At 37.9% G+C, this 12,931-nt stretch overlaps 1 protein-coding gene across 1 annotated transcript in view; it reads left to right on the top strand.

The window, feature by feature from the left end:
• Nucleotides 1–12,931, top strand: part of LAMA2 (laminin subunit alpha 2) — a 627,718-nt gene that overhangs the window by 214,576 nt on the left and 400,211 nt on the right. Inside the window, exon 4 of the mRNA XM_061207556.1 lies at nt 8,038–8,280. Coding sequence (XP_061063539.1) covers nt 8,038–8,280 — 243 coding nt within the window. The remainder of the gene's footprint in view (nt 1–8,037; nt 8,281–12,931) is intronic.

The raw sequence follows: 12,931 nt of genomic DNA, 5'->3' as shown, positions 1-12,931 counted from the left end.
AGTGCACACAGATAGAAATGATCACATCCTAGTAAAGATCTCAAAAGAGCAGCATCAGAGCCACCTGTCTTATGTTTTTTTTAACATCTTTATTGGAATATAATTGCCTTATGATGGTGTGTTAGTTTCTGCTTTATAACAAAGTGAATCAGCTATACATATACATATATCCCCATCTCTTGTATCTCCCTCCCACTCTCCCTATCTCACCCCTCTAGGTGGTCACAAAGCACCGACCTGATCTCCATGTGCTAGGTGGCTACTTCCCACTAGCTATCTATTTTACATTTGGTAGTACATATATGTCCATGCCACTCTCTCACTTCATCCCAGCTTACCCTTCCCCCTCCCTGTGTTCTCAAGTCCATTCTCTACGTCTGCATCTTTATTTCTGTTCTGCCACTAGGTTCTTCATAACCATTTTTTTTTTTTTTTAGATTCAATATGGTATTTATTTTTCTCTTTCTGACTTACTTCACTCTGTATGACAGTCTCTAGCTGCATCCACCTCACTACAAATAACTCAATTTCGTTTCCTTTTATGGCTGAGTAATATTCCATTGTATATATGTGCCACGTCTTCTTTATCCATTCATCTGTCAATGGACACATAGGTTGCTTCCATGTCCTGGCTATTGTAAATAGAGCTGCAATGAACATTGTGGTACATGACTCTTTTTGAATTATGGTTTTCTCAGGGTATATGCCCAGTAGTGGGATTACTGGGTCGTATGGTAGTTCTATTTTTAGTTTTTTAAAGAACCTCCATACTGTTCTCCATGGTGGCTGTATCAATTTACATTCCCACCAACAGTGCAAGAGGGTTCCCTTTTCTCCACACCCTCTCCAGCATTTATTGTTTGTAGATTTTTTGATGATGGCCTTTCTGACTGGTGTGAGGTGATACCTCATTGTAGTTTTGATTTGCCTTTCTCTAATGATTAGTGATGTTGAGTGTCCTTTCATGTGTTTGTTGGCAATCTGTATATCTTCTTTGGAGAAATGTCTATGTAGGTCTTCTGCCCATTTTTGGATTGGGCTGTTTGTTTTTTTGATGTTGCACTTCATGAGCTGCTTGTATATTCTGGAGATTAATCCTTTGTCAGTTGCTTCGTTTGCAAATATTTTCTCCCATTCTGAGGGTTGTCTTGTCATCTTGTTTATGGCTTCCTTTGCTGTGCAAAAGCTTTGAAGTTTCATTAGGTCCCATTTGTTTATTTTTGTTTTTATTTCCGTTTCTCCAGGAGGTGAGTCAAAAAGGATCTTGCTGTGATTTATCTCACAGAGATCTGCCTAGGTTTTCCTCTAAGAGTTTTATAGGGTCTGGCCTTACATTTAGGTCTTTAATCCATTTTGAGTTTGCTTTTGTGTATGGTGTTAGGAAGTGTTCTAATTTCATTCTTTTACATGTAGCTGTCCAGTTTTCCCAGCACCACTTATTGAAAAAGCTGTCTTTTCTCCACTGTATCTTCTTACCTCCTTTATCAAAAATAAGGTGACCATATGTGCGTGGGTTTATCTCTGAGATTTCAATCCTGTTCCATTGATCTATATTTCTGTTTTTGTGCCAGTACCATACTGTCTTGATTACTGTAGCTTTGTAGTATAGTCTGAAGTCCAGGAACCTGATTCCTCCAGCTCCATTTCTTTTCTCAAGATTGCTTTGGCTATTAGGGGCTTTTGTGTTTCCATATAAATTGTGAAATTTTTTGTTCTGGTTCTGTGAAAAATGCCATTGGTAGTTTGATAGGGATTGCATTAAATCTGTAGATTGCTTTGGGTAGTATAGTCATTTTCACAATGTTGATTCTTCCAATCCAAGAACATGGTATATCTCTCCATCTGTTTCTATCATCTTTAATTTCTTTCATCAGTGTCTTACAGTTTTCTGCATACAGGTCTTTTGTCTCCTTAGGTAGGTTTATTTCTAGATATTTTATTCTTTGTGTTGCAATGGTAAAATGGAGTGTTTCCTTAATTTCTCTTTCAGATTTTTTGTCGTTAGTGTATAGGAATGCAAGAGATTTCTGTGCATTAATTTTGTATCCTGCGACTTTACCAGATTCATTGATTAGCTCTAGTAGTTTTCTTGTAGCATCTTTAGGATTCTCTATGTATAGTATCATGTCATCTGCAAACAGTGACAACTTTACTTCTTCTTTTCTGATTTGGATTCCTTTTATTTCTTTTTCTTCTCTGATTGCTGTGGCTAAAATTACCAAAACTATGTTGAATAATAGTGGTGAGAGTGGGCAACCTTGTTTTGTTCCTGATCTTTGAGGAAATGGTTTCAGTTTTTCACCACTGAGGACGATGTTGGCTGTGGGTTTGTCATATATGGCCTTTATTATGTTGAGGTAAGTTCCCTCTGTGCCTACTTTCTGGAGGGTTTTTATCATAAATGGGTGTTGAATTTTGTCGAAAGCTTTTTCTGCATCTATTGAGATGATCATATGGTTTTTCTCCTTCAATTTGTTAATATGGTGTATCACATTGATTGATTTGCGTACATTGAAGAATCCTTGCATTCCTTTCCTGGGATAAACCCCACTTGATCGTGGTGTTTGATCCTTTTAACGTGCTGTTGGAGTCTGTTTGCTAGTATTTTGTTGAGGATTTTTGCATCTATATTCATCAGTGATATTGGCCTGTAGTTTTCTTTCTTTGTGACATCTTTGCCTGGTTTTGGTATCAGGGTGATGGTGGCCTCGTAGAATGAGTTTGGGAGTGTTCTTCCCTCTGCTATATTTTGAAAGTATTTCAGAAAGATAGGTGTTAGCTCTTCTCTAAATGTTTGATAGAATTCACCTGTGAAGCCATCTGGTTCTGGGCTTTTGTTTGTTGGAAGATTTTTAATCACAGGTTCAATTTCAGTGCTTGTGATTGGTCTGTTGATATTTTCTATTTCTTCCTGGTTCAGTTTTGGAAGGTTGTGCTTTTCTAAGAATTTGTCCATTTCTTCCAGGTTGTCCATTTTATTGGCATATAGTTGCTTGTAGTAATTTCTCATGATCCTTTGTATTTCTGCAGTGTCAGTTGTTACTTCTCCTTTTTTATTTCTAATTCTATTGATTTGAGTCTTGAATTCTATTGTTTTAGGTTTGTTTTTGTAGGTCTTTTCCTTCTCTTGTATTTCCTGCCTAGAGAAGTTCCTTTAGCATTTGTTGTAAAGCTGGTTTGGTGGTGCTGAATTCTCTTAGCTTTTTCTTGTCTGTAAAGGTTTTAATTTCTCCATCGAATCTGAATGAGATCCTTGCTGGGTAGAGTAATCTTGGTTGTAGGTTTTTCCCTTTCATCACTTTAAATATGTCCTGTCACTCTTCTGGCTTGCAGAGTTTCTGCTGAAAAATCAGCTGTTAACCTTATGGCCATTCCCTTGTATGTTATTTGTTGCTTTTCCCTTGCTGCTTTTAATATTTTTTCTTTGTATTTATTTTTAATAGGTTGATTACTATGTGTATTGGCGTGTTTCTCCTTGGATTTATCCTGTATGGGATATCTGTGCTTCTTGGACTTGATTGACTATTTCCTTTCCCATATTAGGGAAGTTTTCAAGTACAATCTCTTCAGATATTTTCTCAGTCCCTTTCTTTTTCTCTTCTTCTTCTGGGACCCCTATAATTCGAATGTTGGTGCGTTTAGTGTTGTCCCAGAGGTCTCTACGACTGTCCCCAATTCTTTTCATTCTTTTTGCTTTATTCTGCTCTGCAGTAGTTATTTCCACTATTTTATCTTCCAGGTCACTTATCTGTTCTTCTGCCTCAGTTATTCTGCAATTGATTCCTTCTAGAGAATTTTTCATTTCATTTATTTTGTTGTTCATCATTGTTTGTTTGCTCTTTAGTTCTTCTAGATTCTTGGTAAACGTTTCTTGTATTTTCTCCATTTTATTTCCAAGATTTTGGATCATCTTTACTATCATTACTCTGAATTCTTTTTCAGGTAGACTGCCTATTTCCTCTTCATTAGTTTGGTCTGGTGGGTTTTTACCTTACTCCTTCATCTGCTGTGTGTTTCTCTGTCTTCTCATTTTGCTTAACTTACTATGTTTGATGTCTCCTTTTTGCAGGCTGCAGGCTCGTAGTTCCTGTTGTTTTTGGTGTCTGCCCCCAGTAGCTAAGGTTGGTTCAGTGGGTTTGTAGGCTTCCTAGTAGAGGGGACTAGTGCCTTTGTTCTGGTGGATGAGGCTGGGTCTTGTCTTTCTGGTGGGCAGGACTGTGCCCGATGGTGTGTTTTGGGGTGTTTGTGATCTTATTATGATTTTAGGCAGCCTCTCTGCCAGTGGGTGGGGTTGTGTTCCTGTCTTTCTAGTTGTTTGGCATAGGGTGTCCAGAACTGTCACTTGCTGGTCGTTGATTGGAGCTGGGTCTTTTTTTTTTTTTTAATTTATTTTTATTTTATTTATTTTTGGCTACATTGGGTCTTCATTGCTGTGCTCGGGCTTTCTCTAGTTGTGGAGAGTGGGGGCTGCTCTTCATTGTGGTGCACCATCTTCTCATTGCGGTGGCTTCTCTTGTTGCAGAGCATGGGCTCTAGGCACATGGGCTTCAGTAGTTGTGGTACGCAGACTCAGTAGTTGTGGCTTGTGGGCTCTAGAGCGCAGGCTCATTAGTTGTGGCACATCGGCTTAGTTGCTCCTCAGCATGTGGGATCTTCCCTGACCAGATCTCGAACCCATGTCCCCTGCATTGGCAGGCGGATTCTTAACCACTGCACCACCAGGGAAGTCCGGAGCTGGGTTTTAGCATTGAGATGGAGATCTCTGGGAGCGCTTTTGCCGTTTGATATTACATGGAGCTGGGAGGTCTCTGGTGGACCCATGTCCTGAATTCAGCTCTCCCACCTCAGAGGCACATGCCTGACACCCGGCCGGAGCACCAGGACCCTGTCAGCCACACGGCTCAGAAGAAAAGGGAGAAGAAAGAAAGAAAGAAAGAGAGAGAGAGAGAGAGAGAGGAGAGGGAGGGAGGGAGGGAGGGAGAAAATAAAAGAAAAAGAAATAAAGTTATGAAATAAAAGAATTTTTTTAATTATTAAAAAATTAAAATGTAATTTAAAAAAAAGAAAAGAGAGCAACCAAACCAAAAAGCAAATCCACCAATGATAACAAGTGCTAAAAACTATACTAAACAAAACAAAACAAAACAAAAAAAAGGACAGACAGAACCCTAGGACAAATGGTAAAAGCAAATTATACAGACAAAATCACACGAAGAAGCATACACATACACATTCACAAAAAGAGAAAAAGGAAAAACATATATATATCTATACATTAAAAAAAAAAAGGAAGAGAGCAACCAAATCAATAAACAAATCTACGAATGATAATAAACTCTAAATACTAAACTAAGATAAACATAAAACCAGAAACCAGTCTGTTGCATATAGCAAACCCCAAGTCTGCAGTTGCTCCAAAGGCAACCGCCTCAATTTTGGGATGATTCGTTGTCTGTTCAGGTATTCCAGAGATGCAGGGTACATCAAGTTGATTGTGGAGATTTAATCAGCTGCTCCTGAGGCTGCTGGGAGAAATTTCCCTTTCTCTTCTTTGTTCACACAGCTCCTGGGGTTCAGCTTTGGATTTGGCCCTGCTTCTGTGTGTAGGTCTCCTGAGGGCCTCTGTTTCCACCCAGACAGGACGGGGTTAAAAGAGCAGCTGATTAGGGGGCTCTGGCTCACTCAGGCCAGGGGGAGGGAAGGGTACGGAGTGCGGGGCGAGCCTATGGTGGCAGATGCCGGCATGATGTTGCAACAGCGTGAGGCGTGCCGTGTGTTCTCCCGGGGAAGTTGTCCCTGGATCACGGGACCCTGCCAGTGGGGAGCTGCACAGGCTCCCAGGAGGGGAGGTGTGGATAGTGACCTGTGCTTGCACACAGGCTTCTTGGTGGCTGCAGCAGCAGCCTTAGCGTTTCATTCCCGGCTCTGGTGTCCGTGCTGATAGCCGCGGCTCGCGCCTATCTCAAGCTCGTTTAGGCGGTGCTCTGAATCCCCTCTCCTCGCGCACCCCAAAACAATGGTCTCTTGTCTCTTAGGCAGTTCCAGACTTTTTCCTGGACTCTCTCCCAGCTAGCTGTGGCGCACTAGCCCCCTTCAGGCTGTGTTCACGCAGGCAACCCCAGTCCTCTACCTGGGATCTGACCTCCGAAGCCCGAGCCTTAGCTCACAGCCCCCACCTACCCCGGTGGGTGAGCAGACAAGCCTCTCGGGCTGGTGAGTGCTGGTCGGCACCGGTCCTCTGCATGGGAATCTCTCCACTTTGCCCTCTGCACCCCTGTAGCTGCGCTCTCCTTCGTGGCTCCAAAGTTACCCACCCCACACCGCCACCCCCCCCCCGTCTCTGCCAGTGAAGGGGTTTCCTAGTGTGTGGAAACTTTTCCTCCTTCACAGCTCCCTCCCCGAGGTTCAGGTCCCATCCCTATTCTTTTGTCTCTTTTTTTTCTTTTTTCTTTTGCCCTACCCGTGTACGTGGGGATTTTCTTGCCTTTTGGGAAGTCTGAGGTCTTCTGCCAGCGTTCAGTAGGTGTTCTGTAGGAGTTGTTCCACATGTAGATGTATTTCTGATGTATTTGTGGGGAGGAAGGTGATCTCCACGTCTTACTCCTCCGCCATCTTGAAGGTCTACTGTCTTATGTCTTATATATCAACGTTTCGTATTTTTAAATTCAGTCCCTTAAAGTTTACCATAGACAGTGTAGATGTATTCCTGAAAGTCTCATGTCAAAACTATGTAGCAAATAAGGTTTATTTTCAGAACATTCCTTTCAAGCTCCCTTCTAAGCAGACCCTTTAATCACATTTTAGCAGATTTGTCCTCCAGTTGTATCCTTTCAGTGACCCCAATCACCCAGAGCTTAGGGTTGACAAGCTCCCTGTACCTCACTGAATTTACTAAAAAGAACATATACCACTGCTTTATTATTAGTGTACTCATTATATATATCATTATTACAATATATTATCAATTCATAGATGATGGGACAATAACTTAAACTAGCTTATATCTACCATTCTACCCAGGACATTGCAAATAAATGTCATTCGGTAATGTTTGTGCATTGTTCTTTTGGACTTTTGGATTGAATTGGTAAAGACACACATGGACCATCGCAAAATATCCAGAATATTTAGTTTTTACCTCTTCAAATATTATGTAGATTTGAACATAGAGGATTGCCATGTTCCCCTCAGTTGTCACTCTGTTGACTTACAGTCACTTGATGCCTTTATTTTCCTTTTCTTTAACACATGTTTACCTCTTACACAGAAGGTACAGAAACCCTTCATTGAATATGTTCCAGTTTCAAACAGTTGTCTGCATGTACTAGAATATCCTCTCCGTTATTTTCTATTTGGGGATGTAAAGGAAATGACATTTATTGAGTATTTATAGCCAAGCCTTTTGCTAGGTATTTTGCATACATTATCTCATTTAATCTAAATTGTCTCTCAGTAGTGTACTTAATGTACTTATTATTGACCCTAATTTGCAGAAAAGGGACCTAGGAGTTGACAAAGTAAAATAATCTGCCCAAGGTCACAGAAATGCTGGGACCACAATTTGAATACAAGATTGTGCCTCTGAATCACTATGTTGTTTTTGCTGTACCACGGTAATGGATGGTACTTGTCTGAGGATTAGGTGACATAAGTAACTGTTTTCTAATCTATCAAGCACTATCCACACATGGAATGTCTAACTCATATATTATAATTTCCAACAGAGTAAGGTGAGTAAATTGGTATGTAATAAATGCTTTAACTGATTATGATTATAATAGAACTTCAAAAATTATGTGAAATGATGTTAATGAGTTATTAGAGAACTAAAATCCACAAAATGGAACATCTCATCTTAGCCAAAAGGTATGAAATATGAATATGTAACAGTAAAAATATTTTTAGAGAATAAAATAGGGTTATGGAATAATATCTGAATAAAATCTATTGTAGCCTTAGGTAGGCCTTATATTTGATATGTAATAGTGAGAACGCTTTGGAATTCAGTTACATGTTGTTGTTGTCACTCTTCCCCAGGTGTTCCAGATTGCGTATGTGATTGTGAAAGCAGCTAATTCCCCTCGGCCTGGAAACTGGATTTTGGAACGCTCACTTGATGATGTTGATTATAAGCCCTGGCAGTATCATGCTGTGACAGACACAGAGTGCCTAACCCTCTACAATATTTATCCCCGCACTGGACCACCATCATACGCGAAAGACGATGAGGTTATCTGCACTTCATTTTATTCCAAGATACACCCCTTAGAAAACGGAGAGGTAAGATGAGAAAACTCACCCTCAGTACGTTTAAGGTGGCCAAATAGGCCTGTCAGAAAAACTTGCATATATCAGTCATTAATGTCAGGGAGATTTTAAAATAGGATTTAGCAGAAGTACATTTTAAATAAGTTATTAAATAAAAAGGAAAAACTGAAAGTGATTAGAATTTTAACTGCCTTCCTCTAGTTTGTTATCTCCCGTTTCCAATAAAGATCAGAGAAGAGGAAATGGGCTTAAGTTGGAAAGTCAGTGATTAATTTTAAATATAAAGAGACTTCTCTAACACTGTGGTTTGCTAATTATTGGAGGAGGATTGAGACCTTAAAAGAAGGCTTAGATCTGTGTGTACTCTGGTCTGAAGATGGGGACAAAAGAGGTAAATTTGGGAAGAAATATAATTCACCTGAAGGACCTAAAGAGAAGGAAATTTTGTCAGTTTTTGTATGTTTTTCTGCTGTCATCACATAGTGCTGCAGTGGGGTTTCTTTCCTTTGTTCAGGCTTTGCTTATTATATGCTTAATTCAAAAGTGTTCAATTTCTCCATAGCATTTTTTTCCTATGGGTAAGATTTTAGATTCATTCATTGCTTTTCAGCCACAGAGTCAAACCATGCCTTCACCTCTACCAGCTGTGTGATCTTGAATCAGTGACTTAAATTCTCTGTGCCTTAGTTTCATCTCCCATAAATTGGAAACAATAACAATAGTTCTTATTTCTTATGATTGTCAAGAAGATTAAATGAATTATTATGTTTAAAACATTAGAACAGTGCTGACAGATGTATACACTATTGCTTTGTAAGCATTAACTATTTTTGTTGCTGTTATTATAATAATAATAATAATAATAATAACAACAACAACTGTTGAGATTGTTGTTTTTGTTGGTAGTCGTAGTCGTAGTAGTAGTAGTAGTAGCCTCCTCTCAAATACCCAAACCTAGACTTAGTGACTCTTTTGGATTCTCTAGTTATATTTCCCTAATCAGTCTCCCTTCAGTATATACGGCCTAGCTCTTTTTTTCCTACCTGTTTGTATACATCTCTATTTATATTCATGTCTGATATTCTCTCCTCACCAGTTCACACACCTGAAGCTGGTATCATTTTTTATATTCACAGTTTCAGAAAATCCATATTCATACACTATCATGCCCACCTCAACCAATCTAGGTTTATCTCTGTAAACACTTCTGGGGGCAAGTTAGAGTTTTGACATAAATCTATCACACTCTCTTTTGGCACTATTATTCTATGAATGTATACCAGTGCCTCATTATATTTCAATTTCATGTTCAAAAATATCAGTTTTGGGCGAAAAAAATTCCAAATGGTGCTCTCAGCAGAGATTCCAATCTGCCAAACGACAAGGAGTCAAAAGCAGTGAGTCAAACAGCTGTTCAACCTGCTTTGTGCCCAGAGGCATCCAAAGTCCTGGCCAGATTGGCCTGAGGATATGGGAGTAGGGAGGAGTGCAGAGAGACTATATTTGAGTTGAATTTGTATTATTTTTCTCCTGGATCCAGTGTTTACCCAGAACCAATAATTATCTAATATTTATAAAGCTATTCTTTACCTTTAAAAAAATGGTCTAATTCAGAAATTTGTTGAACAATGTAAAATGTACCCAGATAGATGTGTAACATACAAGTTACATGTATATCCCCGAAGCATGCTCTCCCTACAATGATGGTGGTTCTCTATCCTTTAGACCGTGTCAACTTGCCAACATGGAACAAACAGACATTCTATTTGTTTGTGTTTAACTGGCTATGCTGTATTAGACATTCACTAAAAACTAATCATTGATGGTGACTTTTAAGAACAACTTATTCAACTTTCACTGTGAGATGCTTTTTTAAGTCTATTTTTCTCTCATTGGAAAGTGGATGAGGTGAGGAACAGAAAGTAAATTCAAAATATTTGATGTAGAGTGATAGTATTTAAGAATATGAATTAAATTCAGAATATCTGCTTCATTTTATATTTTATGCTGTGAAACGTATTACTTTTTGGAATGAACAGGTCCAGCAAAGGTAGGTGATACTCTCCCAAGACTCCCAGATCCACTGGTGACAAAGCTGAGATAAGAATCCAGGTCCCCTGACTCCTAGGTTAGTGTTTCTTTCAGACTGAAGACTGGAAGTCGATTTTTAAAAAAAAGTTGGTAATAGCTAAACTCAAAAAATGGTTTAGAAGACATATAGAGATAGATATGCTGGATCCATAAAAGTAGAAAGATTCTTAATTCTGAGATAGCATGGTATAGAAGAATGTACATGGGACTGGAAGACTGGGCTCTGCTTCTGGCTCTAGTTTTTGTGGGATGTTGGGCAGGTCACTTAATCTCTGAGTTTGAATTTCTTTAATACATGAATTAGTTTTATATATAAATTGTCCTAAGGCATCTTTCAGTTCTAAAGTAATAGTTTTGGATCTCAACTACAATATAACATGTGGGAATATTTTAAATTTTTGGATGCTTGTCTCCAATATTTCCCAGACAAGTGACTATGAAATAAATCTTACTATCATTAAATTTTAGTTTTAAAATGATTCACTTTTGAGTACCATCTGAAATCTAATTACTAGGTGCTTATGTTCAAAACTTCCCAGAGAAGTGACATTCAGGTAAGAAAACCAAACATGTAAACCAGTAAATGCAAAATGATAGTATAAATGCCACAGCAGAAGTGTGTACAGAAAGTGGTAACGTCCCTCTGGTTGAGCCAAAGGAGCCACATTGAGAAGATGAATTCTCAGAGTACAGGGAAACAGAAACAAAAGTTTCTTAGTATCTCAAAAGTTTCAAAGGCAATATGCAAATTCATCTCCAATATGCCCTATGAGTTAAACTAGGCATATATCAAGAGTTCACCTCCATTGTTGAAGGATATTTTTATTGGGTATAGAATTGTAGGTTTCTTATTGTTTTTTGGCATATTTTATTGTCTTCTGGTTTCCATTGTTTATGTGGAAAAGGTAACTATTTAATAATTGTCCTTTGTAAAGTCTTTTATTTCTTTAAAGATTTTTATCTTTGTTTTTCACTAGTTTTACTATGATGCTCCAGATCTGCACTGCCCAATACAATCTTTATTAGACATATGTGGTTATTAAATTTATATTTCAATTAATTCAAATGAAATTAAAATTCAGTTTCTCAGTTGCACAGCCACACTTCAAGTGCTCAATAGCCACATGTGACTAGCAGCTACCACACTGGATTTCACAGAATATATCATTTCTATCATTGCCTAAAGTTCTATTGGGCAGTGCTGCTATAGATGATAGCTTTCTATTTTCTGGATTGGGATTTATTTGGTCGGTATATCTGCAGAGTGATGTCTTTCATCAGTTCAAGAACTAATTCAGCCATTAACTCTCCAAATATTGCTCCTTCCCCATTATCTCTCTTCTATAAATACGATTTAGAATAATTTAGAACTTCTCACAGTATACACTATGCATCTTACACTCTCTTTTATTTATAGTCATCCTTTTGGCTTTCTGTCCTTCATTCTAGATATTTTCTTCTTGCTTACTTCCAGTTCATGATGTCTCTCTTCAGCTATGTAAAAACTACTATTGAAACCAATCATAAGATTCTTAGTTTCATGTATTATATTTTTCAGTTCTAGAATTTCTCTTTGGTTCATTTAAAATAGTTTAGTATCTAGTTTTATATCAAAATTTTATATATCTATTGAATTTTTAATAATAAAATTATATTCAAATTTTCTATATTCTATTTTTATCTCCTTTAGCATAAAGTAACAATTATTTGAGTTCTTACTTTATAATTCTAATATCTGGCCTTTTGTGAATATATTTTATTTCTGTTTCATTTGCTGATTCTTTCTTATGCTGTCTTATATCCTCACATTCTTGATTATTTTTGCATATCAGAAGTTGTATTTGAAAAAAGTGTGTGTAGAAATAATTTAGGCCTAAGAAATTATCTTTACCTTATGAGGATTTTCTGATGCTTCTTCCAGGCAATGGCAATATGGATCATCTTAATCCAATTTCTGGGATACTTAGATGCCTCAAAGCTGTGCTGAACTCCCATGACAGCTGATTTAATTCTAGTTTATCCCCATTCTAGGCTTCCTGTCTTTGAAGTTCAAACTAAAGTGTGTGGAATTTACCTAAGTCTCACCCATACAAGTTCCAGAATCCAACTTTTGTCCTTTTAGTACAGCAAGACTGTCAAAGCACTGCTCAGTCTCTGAGCCATGTCTTCTGAACAGGGAAATGCCCACAGGACAAAAGCTGTCACAATACACTAATTATCTCTATAGACGTCAGTCTTCTCCTTGATATTGAGAAGTTGATTCTTTATCTTCTTGATAGCTGTCATATGGCTTTACATAAATGTTTTTATATATTTTGTCCAGTTGGTCTAGTTGTTATCATTGACAGCGTTAGCACTAATTATATAATTTACTATAAACAGAAGCATAGTCTCATATGCACTGTTTAAAACCTTTTTATTCTGGAATCATTTTAAATTTACATAAATGTAAGAAGAGGACAGAGAATCCGCATGTCCCTTTTACCCAGCTCCCACTAAGGATAATATCTTACATAATTACCATTCATTTGTCAAAATAAGAAATTAACATTGATACTCTATTACCTAAACC

Source organism: Eubalaena glacialis, chromosome 12 (genome assembly GCF_028564815.1).
Source record: "Eubalaena glacialis isolate mEubGla1 chromosome 12, mEubGla1.1.hap2.+ XY, whole genome shotgun sequence".
Classification (NCBI taxonomy): domain Eukaryota; kingdom Metazoa; phylum Chordata; class Mammalia; order Artiodactyla; family Balaenidae; genus Eubalaena; species Eubalaena glacialis.
Note: the sequence above shows the minus strand (reverse complement) of the source record. Positions and strands in the feature narration are given on the sequence as shown.